The sequence below is a fragment of the Cavenderia fasciculata genome, assembly GCF_000203815.1.
Source record: "Cavenderia fasciculata unplaced genomic scaffold Scf_EUAJFUG02HR96I-5, whole genome shotgun sequence".
Lineage (NCBI taxonomy): Eukaryota > Evosea > Eumycetozoa > Acytosteliales > Cavenderiaceae > Cavenderia > Cavenderia fasciculata.
In genome coordinates, this window is record NW_004457624.1 from 1,713,326 (window position 1) to 1,740,873 (window position 27,548).

A 27,548-nucleotide genomic window follows, 5' to 3' on the forward strand; every position below is an offset into this window, starting at 1 on the left:
TTTTTTTCATCCACCAAGTCCATCATTCTTTTTGACTGAAACTCATTTTATTTATTACCTTTTATACCATGGAATCAAATAATTTATTACAATTTTATAAAATATGTGGAATGTTAAAGACTACAAAGAGAACCGGATGGGTCAATAATGAAATACATCTACCTGAATCGATATCAGATCATATGCATAGAATGTCAATGTTTGCAATGTCACTCGACTCTGACACTCTCAAGAAAAAGGATGGTACCATTGTAAAGATTGATAAAACTAAATGTATAAAAATGGCATTGGTACATGATCTAGCTGAATCATTGGTTGGTGATTTCACTCCCTTTGATAATATTTCAAAACAAGATAAATCAAATTTAGAAAATGTAAAGAGTGAAAAAAGAAGAAAGAAGAAATAGTTTAAATTTTATTAATCATCATTTTCTCTGCTAGGGAGCCATGATAAAGATTAAAGATACATTGGGATCAAGTGCAGGAGAAGAGATTTATCAATTATGGCAAGAATATGAAGATGCAACGAGTAATGAAGCATTGTTGGTAAAGGATTTTGATAAATTTGAAATGATTCTACAAGCACTAGAATATGAAAAGGCACAACAAAAGGATCTATCAAGTTTCTTTAATTCTACTAGAGGTAGATTTAATTATCAATTATTTCAAAATCTATCAGAATCTGTTGAAAATGAAAGAAATACAAAGAAATAGAAAAGAGTTTTAAAATAATAATACAAATAGGTTTTTTTATTCATCCATTTCATCTTCTTCATCTTCTTCATCATCATCATCATCATCATCATCATCTTCCATATCTTGTTCTTCTAGAATATCAACTACACCATTATCTTTTTGATCTTTTTGTTGTTGTTGTCTTGCAAGTAATTGAGCGGGAGAAGGATCTACAATGGTAGTATATTCCATTTGAACAGTGATTCCATCAATAGATCTTGGTACCAATGATCTTTCTTGTTCTGATAGACTACGATCTACACCAACCACAATGAGTGGTCTAACAACAGTATCTGTCATTGACAACTTGTAATATTCAATCGTACATCTATATGGAAATGGTAAATTTAATTCTTTGATTGAATTTATTAATTGTTCTTCTGACGATGACATTGATAAATTGTTTGTTTGTATTTGTGTGTGTTTAACGTTTTGTAAAGAGTAGTAGTAAAAAGTAATTTAAATATATATTTTGTCGTTTTCTGCAGAGTTTTGCAAAAGATCTACCCTATTCAAAAACGACAACAATATCACTTTTATAAAATATATAAATTCATTTTTTAATTTAATATGTTAAAGAATACAAGATTAAATCAAACTATAAAAAGATTAGCTTTTAATCAATATAGTTGTTTAAACAACAACTCGACAACAACTAAAACAACATATTCTTACAATTCAACAAAAAACAATGTAAACACTTTTTCTTCTACTACTACTACTAGTTTAAAAAGAGAATATTGTTCAAATAAAAGTCATGATACATCAAATTTACATTTTAATATTAGACAAGAAAAAGAATATCAACAACAACATCAAGATATTGGTAGTGGACCATTAGCAATCTATGATCAAATGATCAATGACAAAAAGATTAGAATCGATACACATCAAAGAGAAACTGTAAAATTACTACAATCACTATTTGATCAAATCAAAGCACTCAAACTACCAACCACTGCTCAACAATTGGAAGATCATCAACGATCTCCAACAGAATCATCAACCATCTTTTCAAAATGGTTATCATCTAAACTAACAACCATTGTCAATGTAGACCCACTACACAGTAATCAACAACAAGAAATCAAAGGAATTTATTTATTTGGTGATGTTGGATGTGGAAAATCATTTCTAATGGATCTATTTTATGATTCTATCAATATTGAAAAAAAGAAAAGAATTCATTTTCATCATTTTATGTTGGATGTTCATAAAAGTAAACAAAATGAAAAACAAAAAGGAAAACAAAAAAATAATATATTTAAAATATTAATTTTCTTTTTTTATTTTTCTATTTATTTTTAGGAATACATAAATGGAGAATGAATAAAAGAATAGATGAAAATGATCCAATACCACCATTGGCAAAAGAATTGGTTAGTGAAGCATGGTTATTATGTTTTGATGAATTTCAAGTGACAGATGTATCGGATGCAATGATATTGAAAAGATTGTTTTCACAAATGTTTGATCATGGTGCTATATTGGTAACTACTTCGAATCGTCCACCACCAGATCTTTACAAGAATGGATTGAATCGTCAACTATTCCTTCCATTTATCGATTTCCTTCAACAAAAATGTTTAGTACATAATCTAAGTTCTGGTTTGGATTATAGACTTTCTGGAACTAGAACTAAAAAAGTATTTTTCCAACCATCAGGTGATCCTACCAATTTGGAGGAAATGGAAAAACTTTATCAAACATTGACACATGGAGAGATGGAGGAACAAGTTTTATTGGCAATCAATGCAAGTAGAAATGTAGTGGTACCAAGATCAGCACGTGGTGTAGCAAGATTTACATTTGGTCAACTATGTGAAAAGGCATTGGGAGCAGCCGATTATATTGTAGTGGCACAAAATTATCATACCGTCTTTATTGACAATATACCAATGATGAATGAATCTACCAAGAATCAAGCTCGTCGTTTTATTACACTTGTCGATGTCCTCTATGAACATAAAGTCAAATTGATTTGTACTGCAGCGGCTCCACCAAACCAACTATTCATGTCTACACCCGACACTGACCAACAAGATCTATCGTATACCGCTGAAATTAGACAACTCACCGATGACCTCAAACTAACACCCGAACAACTTTCAAGATTTACAGGTGAAGAAGAAAGATTTATGTTTTCAAGAGCTGTTTCTCGTTTAATTGAAATGCAATCTGATCTTTATTTAAATAATCAAAGTCATAAATAAAATAGAAAGATTACAAGAGCAAAAGACATTCGGCTATTTTTCTTGACTCGTCCGAATAGTTGAAGTTCTGGATGAACCATTTGATAATCTCCAACAAAAAAAACGAAACATTTCGAGCTCGACATTATTTTTTAATTTTTTTTGCAATTAAATTTTTGTTTTTTTTGCTCCTCCTCGCAATGACCTCTCCACTGAAAAAGAGTCGCCTTTGATTCATTTTCTTTACGTTCCTCCGTGACACCGTCAAGGTAAATAAGATATAGAACATATATATATATATATATATATAATATTTGTCCCTTTTTTTAATATCTATATATCAACACAACCTTTGTAAATCACATGACATATATCAACACATTTACAATGCTAAATCCGTGTGTTGTATCATCGATCATGTGACACACACTTTTTTTTTTTTACATAATCACCCCTATCATTCATCCTACATATCTCTTTGTGTGTATAATTTTTTTATTTGTTTCATTCATACCTTTTTCCATATTTTATTTTTTTTTACAACTCCCACACCTCGGTTCAATTATTGTTTGAATCAACCAATGGATTCCATCTTTTTCTTTTTTCCATCCAAAAAGAGAACAGTAATAATTATTCTTTTTTCTTTTTTTTTATAATTATTAAAAAGAGTAATAGTTTTATCAGATGATCCTCTAGAAAAAAAAAAAAAGACAGATAGAGAGAACGAGCACATCGTTTTTTTTTTTTTTTTTTTTGCACATCAACTTTTTTTTGTTCAAGCGAAACCAGTCGAAAAAAAAAACAAATTCACTAACATCTTCCTTTTTCCTACTCTTTACAATATTCTTGTAGATTCAACAAAGCTTATTTACCTTTTAGGTTTTGTATTTTTTTCTTCTTCAAGTCCACATTTTAAAACAAGAAAAACAAAATGGTAAGCAGAGAGAATAGAAAAGAAAAGAAATATGATATTTGGAAACAAAATTTCTAATCTAATCTTTTTCAATTACTACTATTATTTTCTTACCTTAGGTTAACTTTACTATTGATCAAATTAGATCCATTATGGATCGTCGTGAAAATATCAGAAATATGTCTGTTATTGCTCACGTCGATCACGGAAAGACCACTCTTTCTGATTCTTTGATCCAAAGAGCCGGTATTATTGCCGAAAAGGTCGCTGGTGATATGAGATATATGTCTACCCGTGCTGATGAACAAGAGCGTGGTATTACCATCAAGGCTTCATCTGTGTCGCTCCATTTCGAAATCACCGAAAAGGACAAGTTGCCACCAGGATGTGTTTCACCAAGCTTTTTGATCAATCTTATCGATTCACCAGGTCACGTCGATTTCTCTTCAGAAGTAACTGCTGCCCTCCGTGTTACTGATGGTGCTCTCGTCGTTATCGATTGTGTCGAAGGTGTCTGTGTCCAAACCGAGACTGTACTCCGTCAAGCCGTCGCCGAACGTATCAAGCCAGTCTTGTTTGTCAACAAGGTCGATCGTTTCCTCCTCGAACTCCAACTCAACACTGAAGAAGCCTACATTTCCTTCCGTCGTGCTATCGAGTCTGTCAATGTTATCGTCGGTAACATGGACGACAAGGATTTCGGTGATGTCACTGTTGCTCCAGAAAAGGGTACCGTTGCTTTCGGTTCAGGTCTCCACGGATGGGGTTTCACCCTCGGCAAGTTTGCTGAAATGTACGCCGCCAAGTTTGGTGTTCCAAAGGACAAGTTGATGGCCCGTCTCTGGGGTGACAACTACTTTGATGGTGAATCCAAGAAGTGGACTTCCTCCCCAACCTCTGCCACTGGCAAGCCACTCAACCGTGCTTTCTGTCAATTCATCCTCGAGCCAATCTACCAATTGTCCCGTGCCGTCGTCGACGACAACAAGGAAAAGATCGCCAAGATGATCACCACCCTCAACATTACCCTCTCACCAGAAGACAAGGAACTCAACGGAAAGGCCCTCATCAAGGCCATCATGAGAAAGTTCCTCCCAGCCGCCGACTCTATCCTTGAGATGTGTGTCACCCATTTGCCATCCCCAATCGTTGCCCAAAAGTACCGTGTTGCTTCCCTCTATGAAGGTCCATTGGATGATGAATGTGCTGTTGCCATCTCCAAGTGTGACCCAGAAGGTCCACTCATGATGTACGTTTCAAAGATGGTTCCAACCTCTGATAAGGGTCGTTTCTATGCTTTCGGTCGTGTATTCTCTGGTGTCATCCGTACCGGTCAAAAGGTCAGAATCATGGGTCCAAACTATGTCCCAGGCAAAAAGGACGATCTTTTCCTCAAGTCTATCCAACGTACCATTCTCATGATGGGTCGTAAGACTGAACAAATCGAAGATTGCCCATGTGGTAACATTGTTGGTTTGGTTGGTGTCGATCAATACCTTCTCAAGTCTGGTACCATTACCACCTCTGACATTGCTCACAACATCAAGGTTATGAAGTTCTCTGTATCACCAGTAGTCCGTGTCGCCGTAGAAGTAAAGAATGCAGCTGATCTTCCAAAGCTCGTTGAAGGTCTCAAGCGTCTTGCCAAGTCTGATCCATGTGTCCTCTGTTATACCGAAGAATCTGGTGAACACATTGTTGCCGGTGCCGGTGAACTCCATCTCGAAATTTGTCTCAAGGATCTCGAAGAAGATCACGCTGGTGTCGCCATCAAGACCTCTGATCCAGTCGTATCTTTCCGTGAATCTGTCGCTGAAAAGTCCTCCCTCCTCTGTCTCTCCAAGTCTGCCAACAAGCACAACCGTCTCTTCTGTACCGCCGAACCAATGTCTATGGAACTCCAAGAAGATATCGAAAAGGGTAACGTCTCTCCAAAGGACGATATCAAGGCCCGTGCCAACTATCTCTCTGAAACCTACGGATGGGATCAAAACGACGCCAAGGCCATCTGGTCTTTCGGTCCAGAGGGTCAAGGTGCTAACCTCCTCGTCAATGCCTCAAAGGGTGTCCAATACTTGAACGAAATCAAGGACTCTTTCGTTTCTGCCTTCCAATGGGCTTCCAAGGAAGGTGTCATCTGTGATGAAAACATGCGTGGTATCAGATTCAACGTTCTCGATGTCACCCTTCACACTGATGCCATCCACAGAGGTGGTGGTCAAATCGTCCCAACTGCTCGTCGTGTACTCTACGCTTCTGAAATGTCTGCCTCCCCAATCCTCCTCGAACCAATCTACCTCGTCGAAATCACTGCCCCAGAATCTGCCGTCGGTGGTATCTATGGTGTACTCAACAGACGTCGTGGTCACGTCATCTCTGAAGAGCGTCGTGTCGGTACCCCACTCTTCTCTGTCAAGGCCTACCTCCCAGTACTCGAATCTTTCGGTTTCACTGCCGATCTCCGTTCTCACACTGCCGGTCAAGCTTTCCCACAATGTGTCTTTGATCATTGGGATTCCATCGGTTCCATCGGTGTCATGGGTAACTCTGGTGACAAGAGAGCCACTGAAGTCGCCGTCGCCACCAGAAAGAGAAAGGGTCTCAAGGAAGCCATCCCAGACTTTGACCAATTCTATGATAAGCTCTAAACAAAGAAAAAAAAAAGAGTAAATCGCCAAAAACACAGACTCAATAAATATATAATTATAGTAACAAAAAAACAAACAAAAAGATAATCAATGTTGTATCTTTATTATTCTCGAGAAATATATCCATATTAATATCACTATCCGTGTCCATGTTTACTCTCTATCAATGTCCATCCAGTCTCTCTCTCTAAGTGGCATTGTCTGCTCTGTCACTCTATCCATGCCAATCTCCATCTCACTCACTCGTCTCTCTTCACTCTATCCATATCACTATCCGTGTCCATCTTTACTCTTATCTCTATCCATCCCACTCTCACACTCTCACTCTCGTCTCTGTTACTCTATCCATGTCCATCCAACTCACTCTCACTCTCTCCGTCTCTCTCTCTCACTCTATCCATCCCAATCCCACTCTCATTCTCGTCTCTGTTACTCTGTACATGTCTACTCTATCCATGCCATGTCTACTCACTCACTCTAATCTTGTCCATGTGTACTCTATCCAATCACTCTCCATCTCTCACTCCCTCTCATCTCTATCCATGTCCATCCAGTCTCTCTCCATGCCACTCTCATCTCTATCCTGTATACTCACCCACTCTCTCCACGTAAACTCCCACTCTAAACTTTATCCATTTCTACTCTCTTCCCCCCACTCTTACTCACTCCATGTGTACTCAATCCATGTCCAATCACTCTCTCTCTATCCATGCCAATCTCAATCTATCTCATCTCAATGGAAATGTCTCTTCTGTCACTCTCCACTCACGCCCACTCTCATCTCTCACCACCATGTCCATCTCCATCCTGTCTCCCTCACTCTATCCAATCCACTCTCTCTGTATCCATCAAACTCACTCACTCTCACTCTATCCATGTCACAGTTACTCCCTCTCTCACTCCCACTCTCTCCATGTCACTCTCATCTCTCTCACTGTCTCCATGTGTGCTCTATCCATGCCATGTCTACTCACAATCTCACTCACTCTTACTCTATCCATGTCACTCTCACTCTATCCATATCCATCCAGTCTCTAACTCTCACTGTCTCCATGTGTACTCACTCTATCCATCCAATCTCTCCATGCGCTACTTGCTCCATGCCAATCTCAATCTCTCTCGCTCTCTCAATCTCTCACTGTCTCCATGTCTACTCTCACTCTCATCTCTATCAATCTCCATGTCCTTACTCTAAACCTCAAAATCTGTCGAAGAAAACAACACCCCAAAATCTGTAGAAGTAAACAACACCTCAAAATCTGTAGAAGTCAACAACACCTCAAAATCTGTTGAAGTCAACAACTACCCTGCCATGTTATCAGCCTAGGTGGTATAAATAAGATCACAGAAAATAAAATTTCGGAAAATCACGAAACTAGCTAAATGGTTTTATTTTTTTACCCCACAACATCTTCTCAGGTTCGATATCTGTGCATACCACATTTATTTATCTCGCTCTATCCCCACTCTGTATCTTTATCTCTCACTCCCATCTCAATGCCCTATCGAATCCCTCTAACCTACCCTCATGTACATCTCTCATTCTCACTCTAATCTATCCATGTCCATGTCTACTCCATTGTCTCTGTCAATCCATGTTTACTCTCTCTCTCTGTCTCGCTCTCTAACTCGTTCACACCTCTCTTCTCTCCCAGCTTGAGAGGCACCATTCACCATCCATCCAGTCTCTGACTCATGTCCATGTCACTGCCCATGCCTCTCTCTCTCCATCTCTATCCATGTCTCATCTCACTCTCCCACTCTCCATATCGCTCCATGTCCCTGCTGTTCTCAATCTCAATCTCACTCTCACATGTCCATGTCACTCTCTACTCACTCTGTGTACATGTCATGACTCGCTCCCTCCGTTCTGCTCCAATCTCTATCCATTGACCCCACTCACTCTATCACTATCCATTTCCAACCATTCCACTCACAATCTCTCTCTCTTACTCCATCCATATCCATATCCATCCAGTCTCTCACTCTCACTCTCACTCATCTCCATGTGTCCTCACTCTATCCATGTCCAATCACTCAACTCACCCTCACTGTCTCCAAAGTGTACCCTATCCATGCCCATGTCTACTCTTGCTCACTCAATCCATCACACTCTATCCATGACCAATCACTCTCGACTTACTCTCTGCCTCTATACCAATCTCAACCTTGTCTGTTGAAGTCAACAACACCCCAAAATCTGTCGTAGTAAACAACACCCAAATCTGTAGAAGTAAACAACACCTCAAAATCTGTTGAAGTCAACAACACCTCAAAATCTGTCGAAGTAAACAACCCCTCAAAATCTGTTGAAGTCAACAACCCTTCCATGTATACTCTACCACGTCCAATCACTCTCCACTCACTCACTCTCCCCCTATATATGTCTATCCCTCTCTCAATCTCACTGTCGCGTGTACTCATATCCATGTCTCTCGCTCTATATCCATATCACTCTCATTTCCATGTCCTCTCTGTCTCTATCTCCCTCTCTAACCTACTCTATCTATCCAACACCCTCTCTCTCTCTCTCTCTCTCTCTATCCATGTCCATGTCTACTCTCACTCTCCATTCTCTCTGTCTATCCATGCCAGTGTTTCTCCAGGTCACCCTACCCATCCTATCCATGCCACTCCCCACTAACTCTCAATCTCTCCATGTCACTCTCCACTGATTCCTACTGTCTCCATGTGTACTCTATCCACGTCTATTCACTCTCCACACACACCATCGCTATCCATGTCATGTCTACTCTCTATCCATATCCAATCACTCTCCACACTCTCAATCTCATCTCTGTCACTCTATACTATCCATGTCTCTCTCAATTCCCTCTGTCTATCCATGTCCAGTGTTTCTCCATTCCACTCTCCCTCAATCTCTAACTCTCAATCTCTCACTCTTCATGTCACTCTCATTCTATAGATCTCGCACTCTCTCAATGTAACCATGTCTACACCTCACACTCTCTCACCCCATGTAACCCTCGCACGCATATCTATCGATGTCAACTCACTCTCACCCTAAATCATCTCAATCTCTCACTCTATCCATGTCATCATGGCATGTTTAATCTCAATCTCCATCTACCTCTCACGCTATATCCATCTCAACCCTCCAAGTGCATCTAACTCACCCTCACTCTATCCATGCCCATCCAGTCTCTCAGTCATCTCCATCTCTATCCATGTCCATCTAGTTCCAACTCCCTCCCTGTCACTCTCAACTCACTCTCATCTCTATCCATTTCCATGTCACTCTTACCCTCACTCTCATCTCTCACCATCCATGCAGGATAGAGTCGACTCTACCCGTATCGATATCCATCCAGTCTCTCACTCTCACTCATCTCCATGTGTACTCACTCTATCAATGTCCAATCACTCCACTCACTCTCACTGTCTCCAAAGTGTACCCTATCCATGTCTCCCCTCATGTGTACTCTCAATCTCACTCATCTCCATGTGTACTCACTCTATCCATCCAATCTCTCCATGCGCTACTTGCTCCATGCCAATCTCAATCTCTCTCGCTCTCTCAATCTCTCACTGTCTCCATGTCTACTCTCACTCTCATCTCTATCAATCTCCATGTCCTTACTCTAAACCTCAAAATCTGTCGTAGTAAACAACACCCAAAATCTGTCGAAGTAAACAACCCCTCAAAATCTGTAGAAGTCAACAAAACCTCAAAATCTGTCGAAGTCAACAACCCTTCCAAACCTGGGCTGTTGAGACCGATGGTGGTAAAAATATGAGCACTGGATTTAAAATTTCGGAAAATCACGAAACTAGCTAAATGGTTTTATTTTTTTACCCCACACCATCTTCTCAGGTTCGATATCTGTGCATACCACATTTATTTATCTGGAAGTCTAAACCATGACCCTCTACATTTCCATCTCTCATTCTCACTTTCAATCTATCCATGTCTATCTCTACTCTCACTATCCATTCTCTCTGTCTATCCATTCCCAGTATTTATCCCGGTCACTCACGGTATCCATCCAATCCATGCCACACCCCACTACCTCTCAATCTCTCACTCTTCTTCCCTGTTACTCTCTCCATGTCTCTCACCCTCATTCATCTACATATCTACTCTCACTCTATCAATGCCCATCCAGTCTCTTACTCTATTCATGTTTACTCTCATCTCGCTCTCTAACTCACTCACCACCCATCCAGTCTCTGACTCCTGTCCATGTTACTCTATCCAGTCCCACACTTTATCCATGCCAATCTCGCTCTCCACACTCCATGTCTACTCCCACTTACTCACACTCTATCCATGCCATGGCTACTCTCAATCTCAATCATCTCATGTCTACTCTCACTGTCACTCTCACTCTCTTCACTCTCTATACATACCCATCCATCTCTCTCTCACTCCATCTCCATCTCTACTCTCTATCTCTAATCTGACTCTCCATCTCTCACTCTATCCATGCCAATCTCAATCTATCTCATCTCAATGGAAATGTCTCTTCTGTCACTCTCCACTGACTCCCACTCTCATCTCTCACCACCATGTCCTCTCCATCCAGTCTCGCTCACTCTATCCAATCCGCTCTCTCTGTTACCATCAAACTCACTCACTCTCCAAACCCAAGTACATCCTCTCTGCCACTCTATCCATGTCCATACAGTCTCTCACTCATCTCCATGTATACTCTCACTCTCATCTCTCCAACTCACTCACCATCCATCCATCCAGTCTCTCTCTCGTACTGTGTCACTCCATGTCCCTGTTATTCTCAATCTCACTCATCTCCATGTCCATCCAGTCTCTCCGTGCCAATCTCATCTCTATCCATGCCAATCACTCTCTCACTCTATCCATGTCAGTCGATGTCCACTCTCACTCACACTCTATCCATACCAATCTCACACTCTCTAACTCTCACACTGTCTCCATGTCTACTCTCACTCTCATCTGTATCCAATCCACTCTCTCCATGCCAATGTCAATCTCACTCACTCGACTCTATCCATGACCATCCAGTTTCTCTCCATGCCAATCACTCTCTCACTCTCTCCATATCGCTCCTTGTCCCTGTTGTTCTCAATCTCAATCTCACACTCTGCTCTCATCCCACCTACTCTCACTCCCTCTCTCCATGTCCATGTCCAATCACTCTCTCACTCTCTCCATCTCTCACTCTCTATCACTCTATTCATGTCCACCCACTCTCTCCATGCCAATCTCATCTCTACCCATGTCCATGTCTGCTCTCTCCATTCTCTGTGTATATCCTTGTCCAGTGTTTATCCAGGTCACTCTCACATTATCCATCCAATCCATGTCATGTCTACTCATACTCACTCACGCTCTATCCATACCAACCTCGCTCTCGATCAAACACTCTCTCTTTGTCTCCATGCCAATCTCAATTCAAAATCTGTCTGTTGAAGCCCACAACACCTCAAAATCTGTCGAAGTAATCAACAACTCAAAATCTGTTGAAGTCACTCGGCTGTCGCCCGGAAGTGGTAAAAATATGAGCACTGGATCCAAAATTTCGGAAAATCACGAAACTAGCTAAATGGTTTAATTTTTTTACCCCTCACCATCTTCTCAGGTTCGATATCTGTGCATACCACATTTATTTATCTCGTCTAAACCATCTCTCTCTCGTCACTCCTCTCTCTCACATCTCGCTCTATCCCCACTCTGTCTCCATATCTCTCACTCCCATCTCAATGTCCTATCATATCCCTCTAACCTACACTCCATGTCCATCTCTCATTCTCACTCTAATCTATCAATGTCCATCCACTCACTCTATCCAACTCCCTGCCACCCTCTCTCTCACTCTCCAATCTCTCTGTCTATCCATGTCCAGTGTTTATCCAGGTCACTCTCACCCTATCCATCTACTCTCACCCTATCAATGTCCATCCAGTCTCTCAATCTCTCCATGTCACTCTCCACTCACTCGCACTGTCTCCATGTGTACTCTATCCACGTTTATTCACTCTCCACACACACCATCGCTATCCATGTCATGTCTACTCTGTCATCCCCTCCCACCCCCACTCTCTGTCCATAGCACTCTCTCTCCATCCATCCAGTCTCTCTCCCTGCCAATCTCGTAGTGGATATCCACCATGTATACACTCAATCTAACTCATCTCAATGTCCATGTCTGGTCACTCTATCATGTCCATCCACTCTCTCACTCCCTCACTCTCGACACACTCACTCATTCTCATCTATATCCATGTCGATATCTCTCTCACTCACAAGTCCCATCTAACTCTCACCATTCATCCAGACTCTCCATGCCAATCTCACTCTATCCCTGTCTACCCTCACCCATCCCACTCACTCTATCCATGCCCATCCAGTCTCTCTATCCAGTATCAATGTCCATCCCATTCATATATACACTCACTCACACTCTCACATCAAAACGAGCTGGGAAATGGAAGTCCATACCGATCTCACCCCCCACACACTCGAACTCTATCCAGGCCCAGCTCTCAATGTCCATGTTTGGTCACTCTATACATTTCCATCCGGCCCCCACTCTCACTCTCCATGTCACTCCCTCTCAATCCAGTCTCCCACAATATCATGTCACTCCACGTCCAATCACTCTCTACACACCCACTCGCTTTCGCTCCACGAAGTCTCTCTATCCACCATGTATACACTCGATCCATGTCAATCCCTCTCCATTCACGCACTCTCTCTCTCACTCATTCTATCTCCATCTTCATATCCCTAAAGTCAGGCGGTGGAAGGAAACAACACTTAAAATAAAATGGTGGAAGTAAACAAAAACTAAAAAAAAAAAAAAATTCGAAAAAAAAAAATCTAAAAACAAATTAACTCCTCAGGTGGTATAAATATAAGCATCAAAATCAAAATTTCGGTATTTCTTGAAACTAGCATAATGGCATAGGTTTTTTACCCCACCCCAACTTCACAGGTTCGATACCTGTGCATGCCTTTTTATTAGTATCAGGTCTACACCAATACATCTTCTCTATATTTGCGTGCATTTGGACAAGTATTAACTTGCGCCAACCAATTAAATTAAAAACATCAAATAAATCAAAATCCACTTTAGTAAAAAAAATATATTTACTTGCATCTGTAAATCACTGGAAGTCTAAACACTCATCAGCTCTTCTTCAAAAGGATTTGTGTAGACAAATGCTTCATCACTGTCCACGATCTCGTGCATTGTAAGTCCAATAGTTACAAGTTGTTGATATTATCAAGTTCACTTGGATGATTCCGAGCTGGCGAATAATAAAACAGGATTAAATATTTACAAACCACTTCAGTATGCTGTTGCTGTATTGTTAGCTGCAATCTCTGACAATTTGATGGTCGTTACACGAGAAAGATCAATCGTGTATTTAAGGACTATCAGTGATACTCAATAGTCCTTGTTAGATTCAGATTGTAAATTAAAGTACAGTTCAATGATTAGTCAATGATATTTCATCTAATTATCAACATACTTAATCCTGGTGCCAAATATAGAAAGTATGCTGGATAAAAATACTAACGACTAAACTATTGTCGGTTAGTCGTCTCGAACAACAAACTATAAAAGACCAATGAAATCAATAAACATTAATTCATCTTTTATTACTATAATTAATAATCATTTGCGGCAGTAAAGGATCAATTTTTGGATGGTGATTTGGATATTTTAAAAATCAATAGATATAGAGCATTGTTCTCATTGAGAGATATTGGTGATGAAAAGTCAGTATTGGCACTTTGCGATGGTTTCAAGGACAAGAGTGCACTCTTGAAACATGAAGTTGCCTTTGATTTGGGTCAATTACAACAATTTATTAGTTTCTTATAGTTTATTTAGTTGATTAGTTTGAGAATTGAGGATTTAATCACTTGATTCATCACTTGATTCATCACTTGAATCGTCACTTGAATCATCGCTTGAATCATCACTTGAATCATCACTTGAATCATCACTTGAATCATCACTTGAATCATCACTTGAATCATCATCACTTGAATCATCATCTTGAAAGAGAATCTTTCTCTTGTTGATTGGTGCACCCGAGGCCAATGTTGGTTTGACAGGCTTGATTGGCGAGACTCTTGGCATTATCATTTTGTTCTTTCTACGTCGATTAACCTCCATCAAGTAGTGACGGTGACACATTGACTTGCAACGAGCATATGCGAGAATGTGAGCATTGCACTTGGCCCCATTTTCTACGTCTTTGCAACGACCCTTGTAAAAGATGGTTCTGTCACTGGTGAGGATACCACACTTTCTGGCGCAATAGGTGCTACAAAAGGGCTTTGGCTTGTCCCATTCTTGACTACAATTGGCTACCATAAAGTCACACCCCTTTCTTACACACTTCTTTCTTGGGGCAAGAATTCTAGCCTTTCTCTGCTGTGAATCTGATTTTCTTGGTGGCCTTCTTGGAGCGGCAGATCTCTTTGGTGCAGTACCGATTGGCTTTGGAATCTCGAGATATCTATATTTTCCACTTACATTAAATGGTTCAATTTTATGAAGCATTTGAATACTATAATTGAGAAAAATAAGAGTATTAATATTGATCTTTAATATAAATATATTGATAAAATTGATATTTACTCATGAACCTCTAATCTATCACTATTGAGAACAGTATGTTTCGAAGCACTATTGATTGTTTTATCATGATATTCATTCTCGACACGATCGATGGCTCTTGACAAAATTGATGTTGCACCAATTCTTGGGTCATTGAATTGGATGGCTTGAGCCAACTTGCGAATGACAACACCAGCATGTTCATGAATTGTCCATGGGAGTACAGATGTTTTGTTGTTCTGTAGAATGGCAGCAATATTGCCAGAGATGGGCTTTGGGCCACCTGGTGGATTCTTGGTGACACATACGAGAATATGATTTTCCATATCTCTATGGTGCAATGTTACTTGGTTGCAAAGTGGGCATGTAGAGAATGCCGTTCCCTCTCTGACATGATCAAAAAATTCTTCTTCTTCTTGTACCACTTGGTTTGCCATGGCTTGATTCACAGCAAGAAAATGTTCGTTATCCATGGCTTGTCGAATATATTCTTCATCAGTGCCCATCATCATCATCATCTCCTCTTGTTGTTGATAGTCTACCATGTCTTGATCTTGTTGATGGTCTAACATGTCTTGATCTTGGTCATGTTGATAGTCTACCATGTCTTGATCTTGTAGATCGTCTACCATGTCTTGATCAATAGCTTCTTGGTCTTGTTGATCATCAAACAAGGCTCGCAGGTCTACCAAAACTTGTGGATTATTCTTTAGAAACTTTCTCTTGGTTTGGAGAGTGTTTACATCTTGATTAACAGTGCTGGAAGACCAGATATACTTGATAAAGTATCTAAAGAGACGAGCACGCTTGGCACTATCGTAGAAAAAGTGAAGGTTCTCGCGAGTGATAACAGTTGGGAACCAAAACAGTGGCGAGAACTCATTGTACGTCTTTTCTTCTTCAATAAGTTGCTTGATACGTTGTGGCAAGTCTTTGATGGCACCATACATGTATCTGATGTAATCTCTAAACAAGATGGGATGGGCTCTGATAGCATCTTCCAGGATCAACGCTTCAACTCCACGATGAGCTCTAACACGGTTGATAGACTCTAATAGTTTCTCCTCGAGCAAATGTTCACTGGCAGCTTGGATAATGAGATCAGATGGTGGAAACAAGGATACAAGAGTGCATCCCACTGACCCAGCATAGGTATGGACCTTTTAACAAAAAACTTGGTTGGCATTGGTGTCCTAACAGTGATTGCTTCGGGAAACGACATCATGATTTCTAATACATCCCTACGATCCGATTCAATATCCTTTTCTATAATTATAATAATAAATAAAAGAAGAATTAAAAAAAAAATTTTTTTGATTATTGATTTAATTTACTATTTCTTTTTTTTTTTTTTTTTTTTTTTTTTTTTTTTTTTACTTACTTTTGGTTTGGTCCACTGGTTGACAGGCGATAACATTTGGAAGGGGATCAATGGAAAACTGTTGAAAGTGGTTGTGCTCAATGACAGACCCGAGTGTAAAACCATTGAATCTAGGACTTTGAACGAGGCTGTGCAACGTATCATAAAAGTGGGTGGTCCTTGCTTGTCTCTGGTCGGATTTGTTGGTCTCGGTAGACGGCTTGGCACTAGTCATTGTAACTCTTTTTGAATCAAACGATGAACGTTCCTTTGTGACTAGATGGTTTGTGATACCAACTATAGTCTTATCCATTGTTGTAAAATGTTGTTGTTGTTGTAACTTGTAGTTGTACAGATAACTATTATTATTATTATTATTATTATTGTTGTGGCTTTATTACTTACTATTACCTACAGAGGGGATGCTGATGATTATGATTTGAGCAGCAAGAGGCTGCCTCTTTTATAGCTAGCGTTCATCCTCCAAGGATGTAGGTGACTGACCTATTCATACATAGAAATATGAACTTCAATCGTTCAGTCGGTACAATGATCATAAAGCAACCCTTTGGATATTTATGACACAATGTCTAAAAATAAATTTAAATTTTTTTTTTTTTTTTCACCATGATTGATTTTTCAACTTTATTGTGAGAGTTTACGGTTGTCTCGTTATTATTAGTGTTTATACAGATAGAAAAAGTCTTTGATCAGTAGCATTAGAACGTTATTGTTGTGTAGTTGTTGATGTATTTATTTTTAATTTTAATTTTAATTTTATTTTTATTTTTATTCTTTTAGACAAGGGGATGGCTCAGCTATAAAAAAATTGGAATTTTTCGTTCTTTAAATTAATTTGCTAGGTAGTTTTTAAAATAATCATAAAGCTTACTTGTTTACTACACAATAATAATATATAGAGTAACATTAGTAGTTGATTCAAGAACGACACAGCGTTCGCGCTGACACCTTCTGAGATACTACATATTGATTACTATATAAATCACCACAAACAGTATCATTAGTAGTTGATTCAAGAACGACACAGCGTTCGCGCTGACACCTTCTCGAGATACTACATATTGATTACTATTTATTATAAATCCCCCACAACACAGACAGTATCATTTGTACATTATATCTGTATTTAAAAATGAGCAATATCATAGAAACAACAACTAGTTTAAGAATGTCAGCTATTAGGTATAATCGTCACTCCTTTATAATCAATTATTTATATTAACAACTATTAACCCGCTCTTTTTTTCTCTTAAATCAGAGAGAAAACGTCTGCACCTATAGCTACAAAACCAACGCCTTTGCTCAAGCACACAGACAAAGATAGTCCCGTATATCGATATACAGAAATGTTTCATGGACTACTTTCAGAAAGCTTTATCAATCGCTCAATTGGATCCATGAACTATTTCGAGCGTGATTGTGGTAAACATGGATGGTTCATAAAGGTATGCACTCACGATATTAACTCATTTGTTATTATACAGTTAAAAGACCCCGCACCTGAACAAAATGAATCGTTATTAATTCGAAATGGAATACAAGAAAAGATTGACCATCTTATCGAAATATCGGGGGTAGATAAGATAGATGATGATGCCTTCAAGAAGGTGACCCCTCAAGTTGGGCCTCAACAATCAAAAAATGCAAAGCGTCGTGATATCAAGAAATCTCGACGTGAGACCCGACAACAAGATACGTCCATCCATGGCCAAACAACTCAACAACAAGATACGTCTATCTACGATCGGTTCGCCCACCAAGATGCTGGAGGCTTTGAAGATACTATTGATCCATCGTATCAACATGACTTGTTGACAGAGGCCCTTCAAGAGTTGGCAGAGACTGGTCAAGAGTTGGCAAAGTCCCGTCACTATTGTTCGGTACTCAAAGAACAACAATTCAAACACCAACAACAAATAGAGGAATACCAACAACAAATAGAGGAACAACAATTAAAACACCAACAACAAATAGAGGAATACCAAAAACAGTTCGAGTTATTAAAGTTAAAACATCAAAATGATCAACAAACAATACAAATACAACAAGAAGTCAATGAACAGTTAACAAAAGAAAGAGAACAACATATACAACATATTAAAAAAATAGAGCAAAGGATGATACAACTAGAAAAAGAACAACACAACAACGATATACCATTGAGAACGGAACTCTCGGCCCAAAAGACACCATCAACTTTAACAAGTAGCAAGGTTCTTCTATTAATCGATCGATACAGTGAAGATGATTTCTACCAGTTCATCTATCGAATCAATAACATCGATAAGAAAAGGCAAGAGGAGTTAGTCGCCAGGGACTCCAAAGAAAGCAACGATAAGATCTATTGTAAAGGCCTCAAAAATCAAAGAGCTATTCGATTTGCTCTTCTCAAATATGGTTTTTTCATTACCAGTGAAAAGCTGCAAGGTTGGTTCAATCATTCCACCAAACAATTTATCACACATGTCGCAGATGTGAAAGCAGAAGCATCAAGTTCATTCTGTTTAAATTGCAAGCAAGCTGGCGATATTTTGTCCAAGAAGCTCAGTTACTTTTTCAAAGAGAGTTTTTTCGCGTTCAAAGAGAGTTTTTTCTACCAATTGGTCACCGAGCAATTCGACCATATTCTTGACCCACAAGGTAAATGGGCCCATGAAGTTGTGTCTTTTGCTGAAACCCTCAAGCACCACCATGGAAAGAAGGTCATCGAAATGCTTCTCGGTGATAAAGCAACCCGTACTACATATGGTGGTATTCCGTTTCCTTCTCTCCGAACGGTTCAGAGAAAGTCAACCGGTCAAACACAATTCTATCTCAACTGTATGCACGCAAGATTTCATACTATCTCTGTAGGGCTAGGGTTGAATGAAGGCAAAAAACTTTATGCTGGTGTGGCTTTTGACGAGATTGACATTCTCAAAGGATTGCATTTAGACTTAAATGGTAACCAACTAATCGGATGCTATGATGAACCCATCAACGAAAGTAACATACGGAATTTGACACCATCAGAGTCATTATTGACCAAAAAGATGTTGCAAGTGTTTTTTATATCACTGGACGGAAAAATATCTTTCAACTTGGCCAAATTCCCGACCAATGGAAAGAATACGTTGTGTACCGCCTCATCAGTGATCATCGAGACCATCAAAATCGCAAAAAAGTTCCACATTGAAATAGTATTTGGAGCAATGGATGGTTATGATGTACAAGACTCGATCATCCAAGATATCATCGATTAACAGAATCTACTTTTTCTTGATCTACTTTGGCAAGGACAGCATGACCACCTTCCACATGCTTTTCATATGCTCTTCTTATAGCAAAAATTTGTTGGCAACCATCATTGGGGCATATCTTAAAGAAGCAGTCCATCCTTGCCAAAGTAGATCAAGAAAAAGTAGATTCTGTTAATCAAATGGAACAAATATTTATCGACGATTTTATTAAATTACGAGAAAAATTTTCCACCCAACTCCAATCTCTTCTAAATCTACAACAACAACAACGACAACAACAACAACAACAACAACAACAACAACAACAACAACAACAACAACAACAAATTCTCTCCAACGCCACCAAAATGAAGAAGGGTTCCAAAAGATCAGCTGAAGAAGCTTATAAATTACTATCAGCACCAGCAAAGGAACCAGTAATTCTTTTTTTCGACACAGAAACAACTGGACTGGCAACCTCAACCACCTCCCAAATCATTGAATTATCACTGATTAATATAAAAGATGGAGACTCTTTTTACAGAAAAGTCAATCCAACCATACCTATTGAAGATGGTGCTACAAAAAAACATGGAATGACAAATCAATCACTGGCTGGCCATCCATATTGGGAGGACGTTGAACCTGAATTGATACAATTTTTGGACAAGTACTGTGTTGGTGACACACCTGTGGAGATCATCATTGTTGCTCACAATGAAAAATTCGATCGTCATATCCTTGCCACACGTATCGTCAAAAATATGGTCACAACCCTACCAACGCTCCCTGAAATCAAATTTGTAGACTCTATCAACATATTTAAGCATATGGCCAGAAAAGGTTTTATCCAAACGCCCGCCGCATTCGGGATTGACGATCTTAATCTTTTCTTCAAACCCCCAACCATTACCAGTGTCGGTGATCAAAATAGGAGACACACCAGTTGTCGCGACGTTTTAGAGATGTTCAACCTCTTGTCTCACGTTACCATCACAAGCAAATTGGATGTCCCAGTTCCCGCTGAAACCAAATCGATTTACGAATTCCTCTCTATGTACATCCACAGTCAAAATATAAAACAACACTTGTTTAGTGAAACCCTCACAAAGAAACTTGGAACGGATGCAGATGGCAAAAAAAAAAAAGGAAGACACGGAAGAGACAAAGACAGCCAAACAAAGTGCAAACTACCCAACGGTACAGGCCTGTACAAAAGATGTATTGTTGTTGGTAGCAAAGGAATATATCGATTTTGGTCTTGGAAAAATCATAACCAGCTCTTCAAAAGACAAAGTAGTTCTTCAAATCATACAATATATTGATGATAAAGATTCCCAAAAAGGAAAAGAACTACTTGAGAAGTTAAAAACAAGAAAAAAAGGAAAAAGAAAAAGGAAAAAAACAAAAAAATAAATAATTATTGTTAATTTAAGTAAATAATTAGTGTGTAACATTGCTACCCCTAACCCTAATGGAATCTGAAATTTTCTCCAAGTCTGCATTTTTATTTTCCAATTTTTTTTCCTTCTCTCAGAGCCGAGTCATCCCCTTGTTTTAGACAACATAAAGAGAAGAAGCAAAAACAATATCTCTTTTAATTAATCTAATAGCTTCATCCATTTTTTGATAAAGTTTAGTATCACCAATGATACGAGCACAATTTCTAACTTCTTGACAAGTTTCACCAATTCTTGTTATGGCTCTAACAATGGTACCTTCCAATACATTTGTTAATTTACAAATATCATTAAATGGCATACCTCTTGCCCATTCATAGGTAACTTCCATGAGACCAAATTTAAGTATTTTTTCCTTTTCCTCCAAAGTAACTTGTAGACCATGATCAATTTCCAATTGACATAGTTTTTCATTGATTTTAATAAGATTATCTCTTGCTTGAATTAATCTTGGAGTAAGAGAGGGTTCAATGGCATCCTTTTCTTGAAAGATTAGACATGACAAGACTGAAACAATTTCCGATGGTTCCAACATGAGGAATGCATTTTCAAAGATGAGTTCTGGAATGATCAATTCTTCACAAGTATTGACTTCTCTTGATACCTTTCCTTTTACCATTACATTATTCTCTCCATCTATATAACCAAGTGTTTCTAATATCTTTAACCGAATCTGGAATTCTGGCATTAATTGAAGATTTTCATCTGATGATGTATGTTTATATTCATTCATCTTTGTTTTTATATCATGTTTATGTTTTGTAATAGTATACTAAATAAATAGAAAATATTAATATTTTTATATTATTTTTTTTTTATCTTTTTCCAGGACTTACATGATTTGATAATTTAGGACAATTATTACATTTTGAAGTTGGAATTAATTTTTGAATATTTTGTAATTTATCAAATTGATCGACAAATTCGATTGATCTTAATTTTAATTTTGAAATTGGATCAATGGAAGGAGGACCAAGTGGTAAAGGATACTTTTCCAATAGACGTAATAATTGTTGTTGAAGAATACCAATACTATCTTGATCACCATCTTTGATTGCTTTTGTATTGATATTTACAATCTTTTCAGTACAAATTCTTTGAATTTCATGACCATTACTTGAATATATTTTATATCCTCTTAATCCATGTTCTTGGTCCAATTCTAAAGAGAAAATATTAAAAGTACGTTCAATGGTACTATTTAGATATTGTTTTTGAATAGTATTGTTGCAAGATAAAATGACACCAATGGTATAATTTTTAAATGTCATATCATCACCAATTGACAATACAATGACACGACCATCACCAAAGTATTGTTGATTATTTGATGATAAAATGGTACGTTGAACATTTTCATTTAGGACTTGAGCCTCGCTAAACATGTTGTAATAATTTTCAATATCTGGTTCACCAAGAATACATTGAATTGGTTCGATGGCTTGATATTCTATAGAGAGTGATTCGATTGCTTTTTGCAACTCTGGAATATCCTTTTGTGTAGAAAATTCAGAGAATGATCTTTTAATCATATCTTCGACCTTGAAATCTTGAACACGTAAAAGATTGAGAATCATATTATAGGTGAGACGGAATTGTGAATTTAACTTGCTAGGTTGTCCAAGAATCATACTACTGTATGATGAAGAGTCTGGCATGTCTTTCCAAGCAGTAATAATGACTGTACCAACCTTGTCAAGACCACGACGACCTGCACGACCACTCATCTGTGTGTATTCTCCTGGCAGCAAATCTCTGAAATTGATTCCATCATGTTTTCTTGTATGACTATAAACTACAGTCTTGGCTGGCATATTTACACCCATGGCAAATGTTTCCGTAGCAAATAATACTTTGACCAATGATTTACTGAATAGGATTTCTACGAGTTCTTTTACAATTGGTAAAAGACCACCATGATGAATACCAATACCACGTTCCAAGAAATCTTTGATTTGATGAATTTGTGGAAGATCTTTATCTTCTGGTCTTAATCTTGCCAATGATTCTTCTATAAATATCTTTATAATATTCTTTTCACTATTTGAAGTTAGAACCAAATGACCACCAAGTGATTGAGCATATTCTTGACATTTGTTTTTAGAAAATGAGAATACAATGACTGGTAATTGTTGTTTTTCTTTTAATAATCCAATTAATCTTGTCCATCCAGTTTTTGATACTGATGCAAATGATGCTTGATTACCATGTTGACCAGTAGTTTTTTTGTTTTTATCATTGTTTTTATCAACTTTGTAAAGAGAATTGTATGCATTACTATAACCTTCCATTAAGAAATTTCTATTACTATCAACAATTTTAAATAAATCATTTGATGGTGTATGAATAAAATGTTCGAGTGGTACCGGTCTTTTTAATGTACCAATAACATAGATTGGCATTTTTTTGGTACGACCAATCCAATCTGCAAATTCCAATGGGTTTGCTACAGTGGCAGAGAGGAGGATAATTTTGACATGAGCAGGCAACATGATGATAACTTCTTCCCAAACGACACCACGTTCATAATCATTGAGATAATGAACTTCATCAAAGATGACCCATTCGATATCACGAATGAGATCTGCACCCTTGTAGAGCATTGATCTGAGAATTTCAGTGGTCAATACCAAACAAGAGCTTGCAGGACTGACAGATACATCACCAGTGATCAATCCAACATCACCAAATGTATTTTTAAAGTCTCTAAACTTTTGGTTGCTGAGTGCTTTGATGGGTGATGTGTAGATGGCACGTGTCATATTCTTGGCTGCCATGGCAATGGCATATTCGGCAATCACAGTCTTGCCTGCAGATGTATGGGCAGAGATAAATACAGACTCTCCCTTTTCCATGTGAACAATGGCTTGTTTTTGGAAACTATCCAATTCAAATGGATATACAATCGCTGGATTGGTAATTAATTCTGCAAATGGTGTAAAGATTTCTTTTGTTTCATGGAATGCCCACATCTTTTGATTTGAAAGTGGATCCTCTTCTTCTTTCTTTTTGAATTTTAATAAAGATGATGATGTAGAAGAATCTATTGATATAATTGAATCAATTGAAATTGATGAAGGGGATAAAGTGTTGAGAGTAGAGGAAATATTTTCTTCTTTTTTCATTTCTTTCATTTCTTCCATTTCTTCCATTTCTTCTTCTTCTTCTTCTTGTTCAATTTCTTCTTCCTCCATTTCTTCTTCTTCTTCTTCCATTTCTTGATTATAGAATAAATTTTCTTCTATTTTTTCTTTTTCTTTTTCTTTTTCTTCAATTATTATTAAACCTTCAATCATACCAGGAGGTTTGTTTAATAATGAAGAAGGATCTTTCCAGAATGATAACCAATCAATATCAATTTCTTCTTTTTCAATATTATTGTTGTTTGTCTTTTTTTGAATATCATCAAGACCACCTGGAAGGAATGGAAAGCTTGAAGCATCACCACGATGGAAATCGGTACCATTGTGCTTGTTCCATGCACGCATTAATGAAGTTGAATTGGTTGATGTGATTTGTTGATTTAATGGTACCTCGTGATACTCGGTCATTGAGAGTCGGTGATTGACATTGTCGACTCGCAACTCGATGGTTGATGATGGTTCTGACACTTGGATGCCCAATAAATCCTTCCATGCCATGCCTGTACAATCAATGGTTCTAGGCCATGAGTTGTTTTGGTAAAACTTGTTGTCTTTGATCAATTCTACATTGATGTATTGTTGAGAAAGTTCTTTTTTAATATCTTGTTGATTATTTTGTTTTGGTATTGTGACCTATAGAGAAAGAGAGAGAGAGAAATGAAAGAGAAAGGGTAAGTACAAAGTTTACTTTTTGTTTGTTTGTTTGATTTCATACATTTGAAGAGATTGGAAAGTTAAATAAAGAGAAATCATTATTATCAAATACTCTTAGATCGGGGATAGAGTTTGGACCACTTGCAGTGATGTTGGTCTTTAGAGATTTGTCATTGTTGTATACTAGGTGGCTGGGTGTTGATGCTGCAAGTTCACCTGTACTCTCTTTTTCTAATCCTTCTAGTTCTCTTAGAAAGTCTTGTATGTCTTGTACTGTTGTTGTCATTGTTTTTGTCTAAATACAAGATAAAGTATATGATGATAATTAATGATGATCTCTGAGACTTTTGATGAAAAAAAAAAATGAAAAAAAAGACTTTCGATGTTCAACAAAAGTATCATTTTAATTTACTTTTTTGTTATTGTTTGTTGTACAGATATATAGAAATTAAAGAAAGAAAGAAAGAATGGAGAATTTAAATAGAGGTAAATTTATAAAACTATTTTATTTAATACTTGCTTTACCCTTTTTCAACTTGACTTTTGAGATTTCTTTTTTCTCTTTTCATTATCTACGATTGGGGAGACTCTTGACTCTAACACTTCCACGTGTATCTGTCTATCAAAAGACAGCTTCGCCTCGATGAACTAATTTATTCTTCTGTCGGTTCATCGTCGTAATCGATCAAGTTCATCTTCAAGTTCTTGAAGTTTGGAAACCATTTATATAATAATAAAAAACCTTTTCCTATCCTTTTTTTTTTATTTAATTAATTTGTTGGTAGGACCTTGTAAGGATTTAAAATACCATTTGGATCCATTGAGTTTTTAATTAATTTCATAAGTTGAATGGAAGCAGGTGATTTGGAGAAATGTAATTGACCAGTCTTCATATATCCAATACCATGTTCGGCAGAGATACTACCCTTTTGTTGACTTGTATATTCATATACAAATGGTTCAATATTTGATAAAAATTCTTTACTATATTTTTGTTTGGGTGTCGATATATTTAAATGCAGATTACCATCACCAACATGTCCAAATCCAGTTACTACTGCCTTGTCTTTTAATTTCTCTCTCATTACCTCAACAATTGAATAAAATGTATCAATTGGTAATGATAAATCATATTTATAAACTGCTCCTGCTTTTCCCAAAGATTCTGTTATTGTTTCTCTTAATTTCCAAAATTGTGAAATCTATAAAAAAAAAACAAAAATAATTAAATAAATAAATAAATTGATCAATTTATAATGTTAATTACATTTTTCGTATCAGTAGCCAAAGAACCATCTAAAACCAAATCTTCAGACATTATATTTTCTAAAAATGCATTCAACTTTTCAGCGTCATGTTGTTCATGAAAACCAGAAGTTTCAATCAATACATAAAATGGTGATTTCTTATCAAATGGTTCTTTTGCTGTTGATTGATGATCCAATACATAATCTATACATGGTCTATCCATAAATTCAAATGCTAAATAAAATAAATAAATTAATAATATTTATCTTTTTCTTTTTCTTTTTCTTTTTTGTTTTACCAGAAAGAATATCACCAAGTTGTTTTTTAGCTTTAATAAGAATTTGTTTAATTTGATTAAAATCATTACAAGCAAGTAGGGCAACATTGACACTAGTTGGTTTTGGAGGAGTGATGATTGATATTTTTGTAATAACCCCTAGGGTACCTTCTGAACCAATGAAAAGATGTTTTAGATCATAACCAGTATTATCCTTTCTAAGGGTACTATTACAATCCATAATGGTACCATCAGCCAAAACAGCTTCTATACCCAATACATTGGAATGCATTGATCCATAACGAAGTAATCTAATACCACCTGCATTGGTGGCTGCATTTCCACCAATATGACAACTACCCTTTGCTCCAAGATCCAATGGTACTGTAAATCCCTTTGCATTTAAATAAGATTCCAACGTTTCCAATACACATCCAGATTGACATGTTACCACTCCTGTTACATCATCAAATGATTCAATTTGATTCATATTGGTCAATGATAATATAATCTCATCAAATAATGGTACACTTCCACCTACTAATCCTGTATTTCCTCCTTGTGGTACAATTGCTAATCTAATAAAAAAAAATAAATAAATAAAAGTATAAAGAGAGAGATTTGATCTCTTTTTGTTACATACTTTTTTTGATTACAATAACTTAAAATTTTTGATACTTGATCAGTAGTTTTTGGTTTAAGTACAAGTGAACTGTTTCCTTTATACTTTTTCATCCAATCTTGATTGAAACCTTCCAATTCATCCTTGTCTGTAATCATTCTACTACTATCATCTCCTCCAAGTATATCTTTAAAATGTTTAATGTCTTGATTTGTTAATGTTGAAAATTCATCATTTCTTTTAATATTTGACATTGATACAACTTCATCTTTACTAGTAGTATGATATGATGATGATGATGATTGTTTAATAGAGTTTATAGTATTAATAGTTAATCTATTAATACTATTCTTTTGTAATATTCTTGATATCATCATTGTTACAATATAGATATAAAAAAATGAACGTCATTATAATTTCATTCGGGTGTAGGGATCATTGGGATCTTTTGTTTTTTTTTTTTTTTAGATTAAAATAT

At 37.2% G+C, this 27,548-nt stretch overlaps 10 protein-coding genes across 10 annotated transcripts; 6 read left to right on the forward strand and 4 right to left on the reverse strand.

Annotated features, from left to right (window-relative positions):
• Window positions 1–68: 68 nt before the first annotated feature.
• hddc2 (HD domain-containing protein 2) lies at window positions 69–647 on the forward strand (the record flags this gene model as incomplete). The annotated part of the gene is made up of 3 exons (XM_004350570.1): window positions 69–374; window positions 442–600; window positions 642–647. The coding sequence occupies 3 exons, from the start codon at window positions 69–71 to the stop codon at window positions 645–647; spliced, it is 471 nt and encodes a 156-aa protein (XP_004350621.1).
• A 103-nt stretch (window positions 648–750) lies between these two features.
• Window positions 751–1,128, reverse strand: DFA_11675 (uncharacterized protein; the record flags this gene model as incomplete). The annotated part of the gene is made up of 1 exon (XM_004350571.1): window positions 751–1,128. One exon carries the CDS (start codon window positions 1,126–1,128, stop codon window positions 751–753), a length of 378 nt encoding a protein of 125 aa, XP_004350622.1.
• A 177-nt stretch (window positions 1,129–1,305) lies between these two features.
• Window positions 1,306–2,948, forward strand: DFA_11676 (putative ATPase; the record flags this gene model as incomplete). Its single annotated transcript, XM_004350572.1, has 2 exons — window positions 1,306–1,954; window positions 2,044–2,948. The coding sequence occupies 2 exons, from the start codon at window positions 1,306–1,308 to the stop codon at window positions 2,946–2,948; spliced, it is 1,554 nt and encodes a 517-aa protein (XP_004350623.1).
• A 910-nt stretch (window positions 2,949–3,858) lies between these two features.
• efbA (elongation factor 2) lies at window positions 3,859–6,488 on the forward strand (the record flags this gene model as incomplete). Its single annotated transcript, XM_004350573.1, has 2 exons — window positions 3,859–3,861; window positions 3,960–6,488. 2 exons carry the CDS (start codon window positions 3,859–3,861, stop codon window positions 6,486–6,488), a joined length of 2,532 nt encoding a protein of 843 aa, XP_004350624.1.
• Window positions 6,489–9,549: 3,061 nt separating this feature from the next.
• Window positions 9,550–12,034, forward strand: DFA_11678 (uncharacterized protein; the record flags this gene model as incomplete). Its single annotated transcript, XM_004350574.1, has 4 exons — window positions 9,550–10,112; window positions 10,363–10,632; window positions 11,036–11,735; window positions 11,765–12,034. 4 exons carry the CDS (start codon window positions 9,550–9,552, stop codon window positions 12,032–12,034), a joined length of 1,803 nt encoding a protein of 600 aa, XP_004350625.1.
• A 2,322-nt stretch (window positions 12,035–14,356) lies between these two features.
• Window positions 14,357–16,740, reverse strand: DFA_11679 (uncharacterized protein; the record flags this gene model as incomplete). The annotated part of the gene is made up of 4 exons (XM_004350575.1): window positions 14,357–15,017; window positions 15,089–16,227; window positions 16,266–16,333; window positions 16,722–16,740. The coding sequence occupies 4 exons, from the start codon at window positions 16,738–16,740 to the stop codon at window positions 14,357–14,359; spliced, it is 1,887 nt and encodes a 628-aa protein (XP_004350626.1).
• A 1,054-nt stretch (window positions 16,741–17,794) lies between these two features.
• Window positions 17,795–19,690, forward strand: DFA_11680 (uncharacterized protein; the record flags this gene model as incomplete). The annotated part of the gene is made up of 1 exon (XM_004350576.1): window positions 17,795–19,690. The coding sequence occupies one exon, from the start codon at window positions 17,795–17,797 to the stop codon at window positions 19,688–19,690; it is 1,896 nt and encodes a 631-aa protein (XP_004350627.1).
• A 176-nt stretch (window positions 19,691–19,866) lies between these two features.
• DFA_11681 (uncharacterized protein) lies at window positions 19,867–21,109 on the forward strand (the record flags this gene model as incomplete). The annotated part of the gene is given in 3 exon segments (XM_004350577.1): window positions 19,867–20,800; window positions 20,820–21,030; window positions 21,103–21,109. 3 exon segments carry the CDS (start codon window positions 19,867–19,869, stop codon window positions 21,107–21,109), a joined length of 1,152 nt encoding a protein of 383 aa, XP_004350628.1.
• A 114-nt stretch (window positions 21,110–21,223) lies between these two features.
• On the reverse strand, window positions 21,224–25,209 carry DFA_11682 (DEAD/DEAH box helicase; the record flags this gene model as incomplete). Its single annotated transcript, XM_004350578.1, has 3 exons — window positions 21,224–21,898; window positions 21,963–24,902; window positions 24,985–25,209. 3 exons carry the CDS (start codon window positions 25,207–25,209, stop codon window positions 21,224–21,226), a joined length of 3,840 nt encoding a protein of 1,279 aa, XP_004350629.1.
• Window positions 25,210–25,415: 206 nt separating this feature from the next.
• DFA_11683 (Putative actin interacting protein) lies at window positions 25,416–27,447 on the reverse strand (the record flags this gene model as incomplete). Its single annotated transcript, XM_004350579.1, has 5 exons — window positions 25,416–25,423; window positions 25,732–26,125; window positions 26,191–26,405; window positions 26,470–27,026; window positions 27,092–27,447. 5 exons carry the CDS (start codon window positions 27,445–27,447, stop codon window positions 25,416–25,418), a joined length of 1,530 nt encoding a protein of 509 aa, XP_004350630.1.
• Window positions 27,448–27,548: the final 101 nt, after the last annotated feature.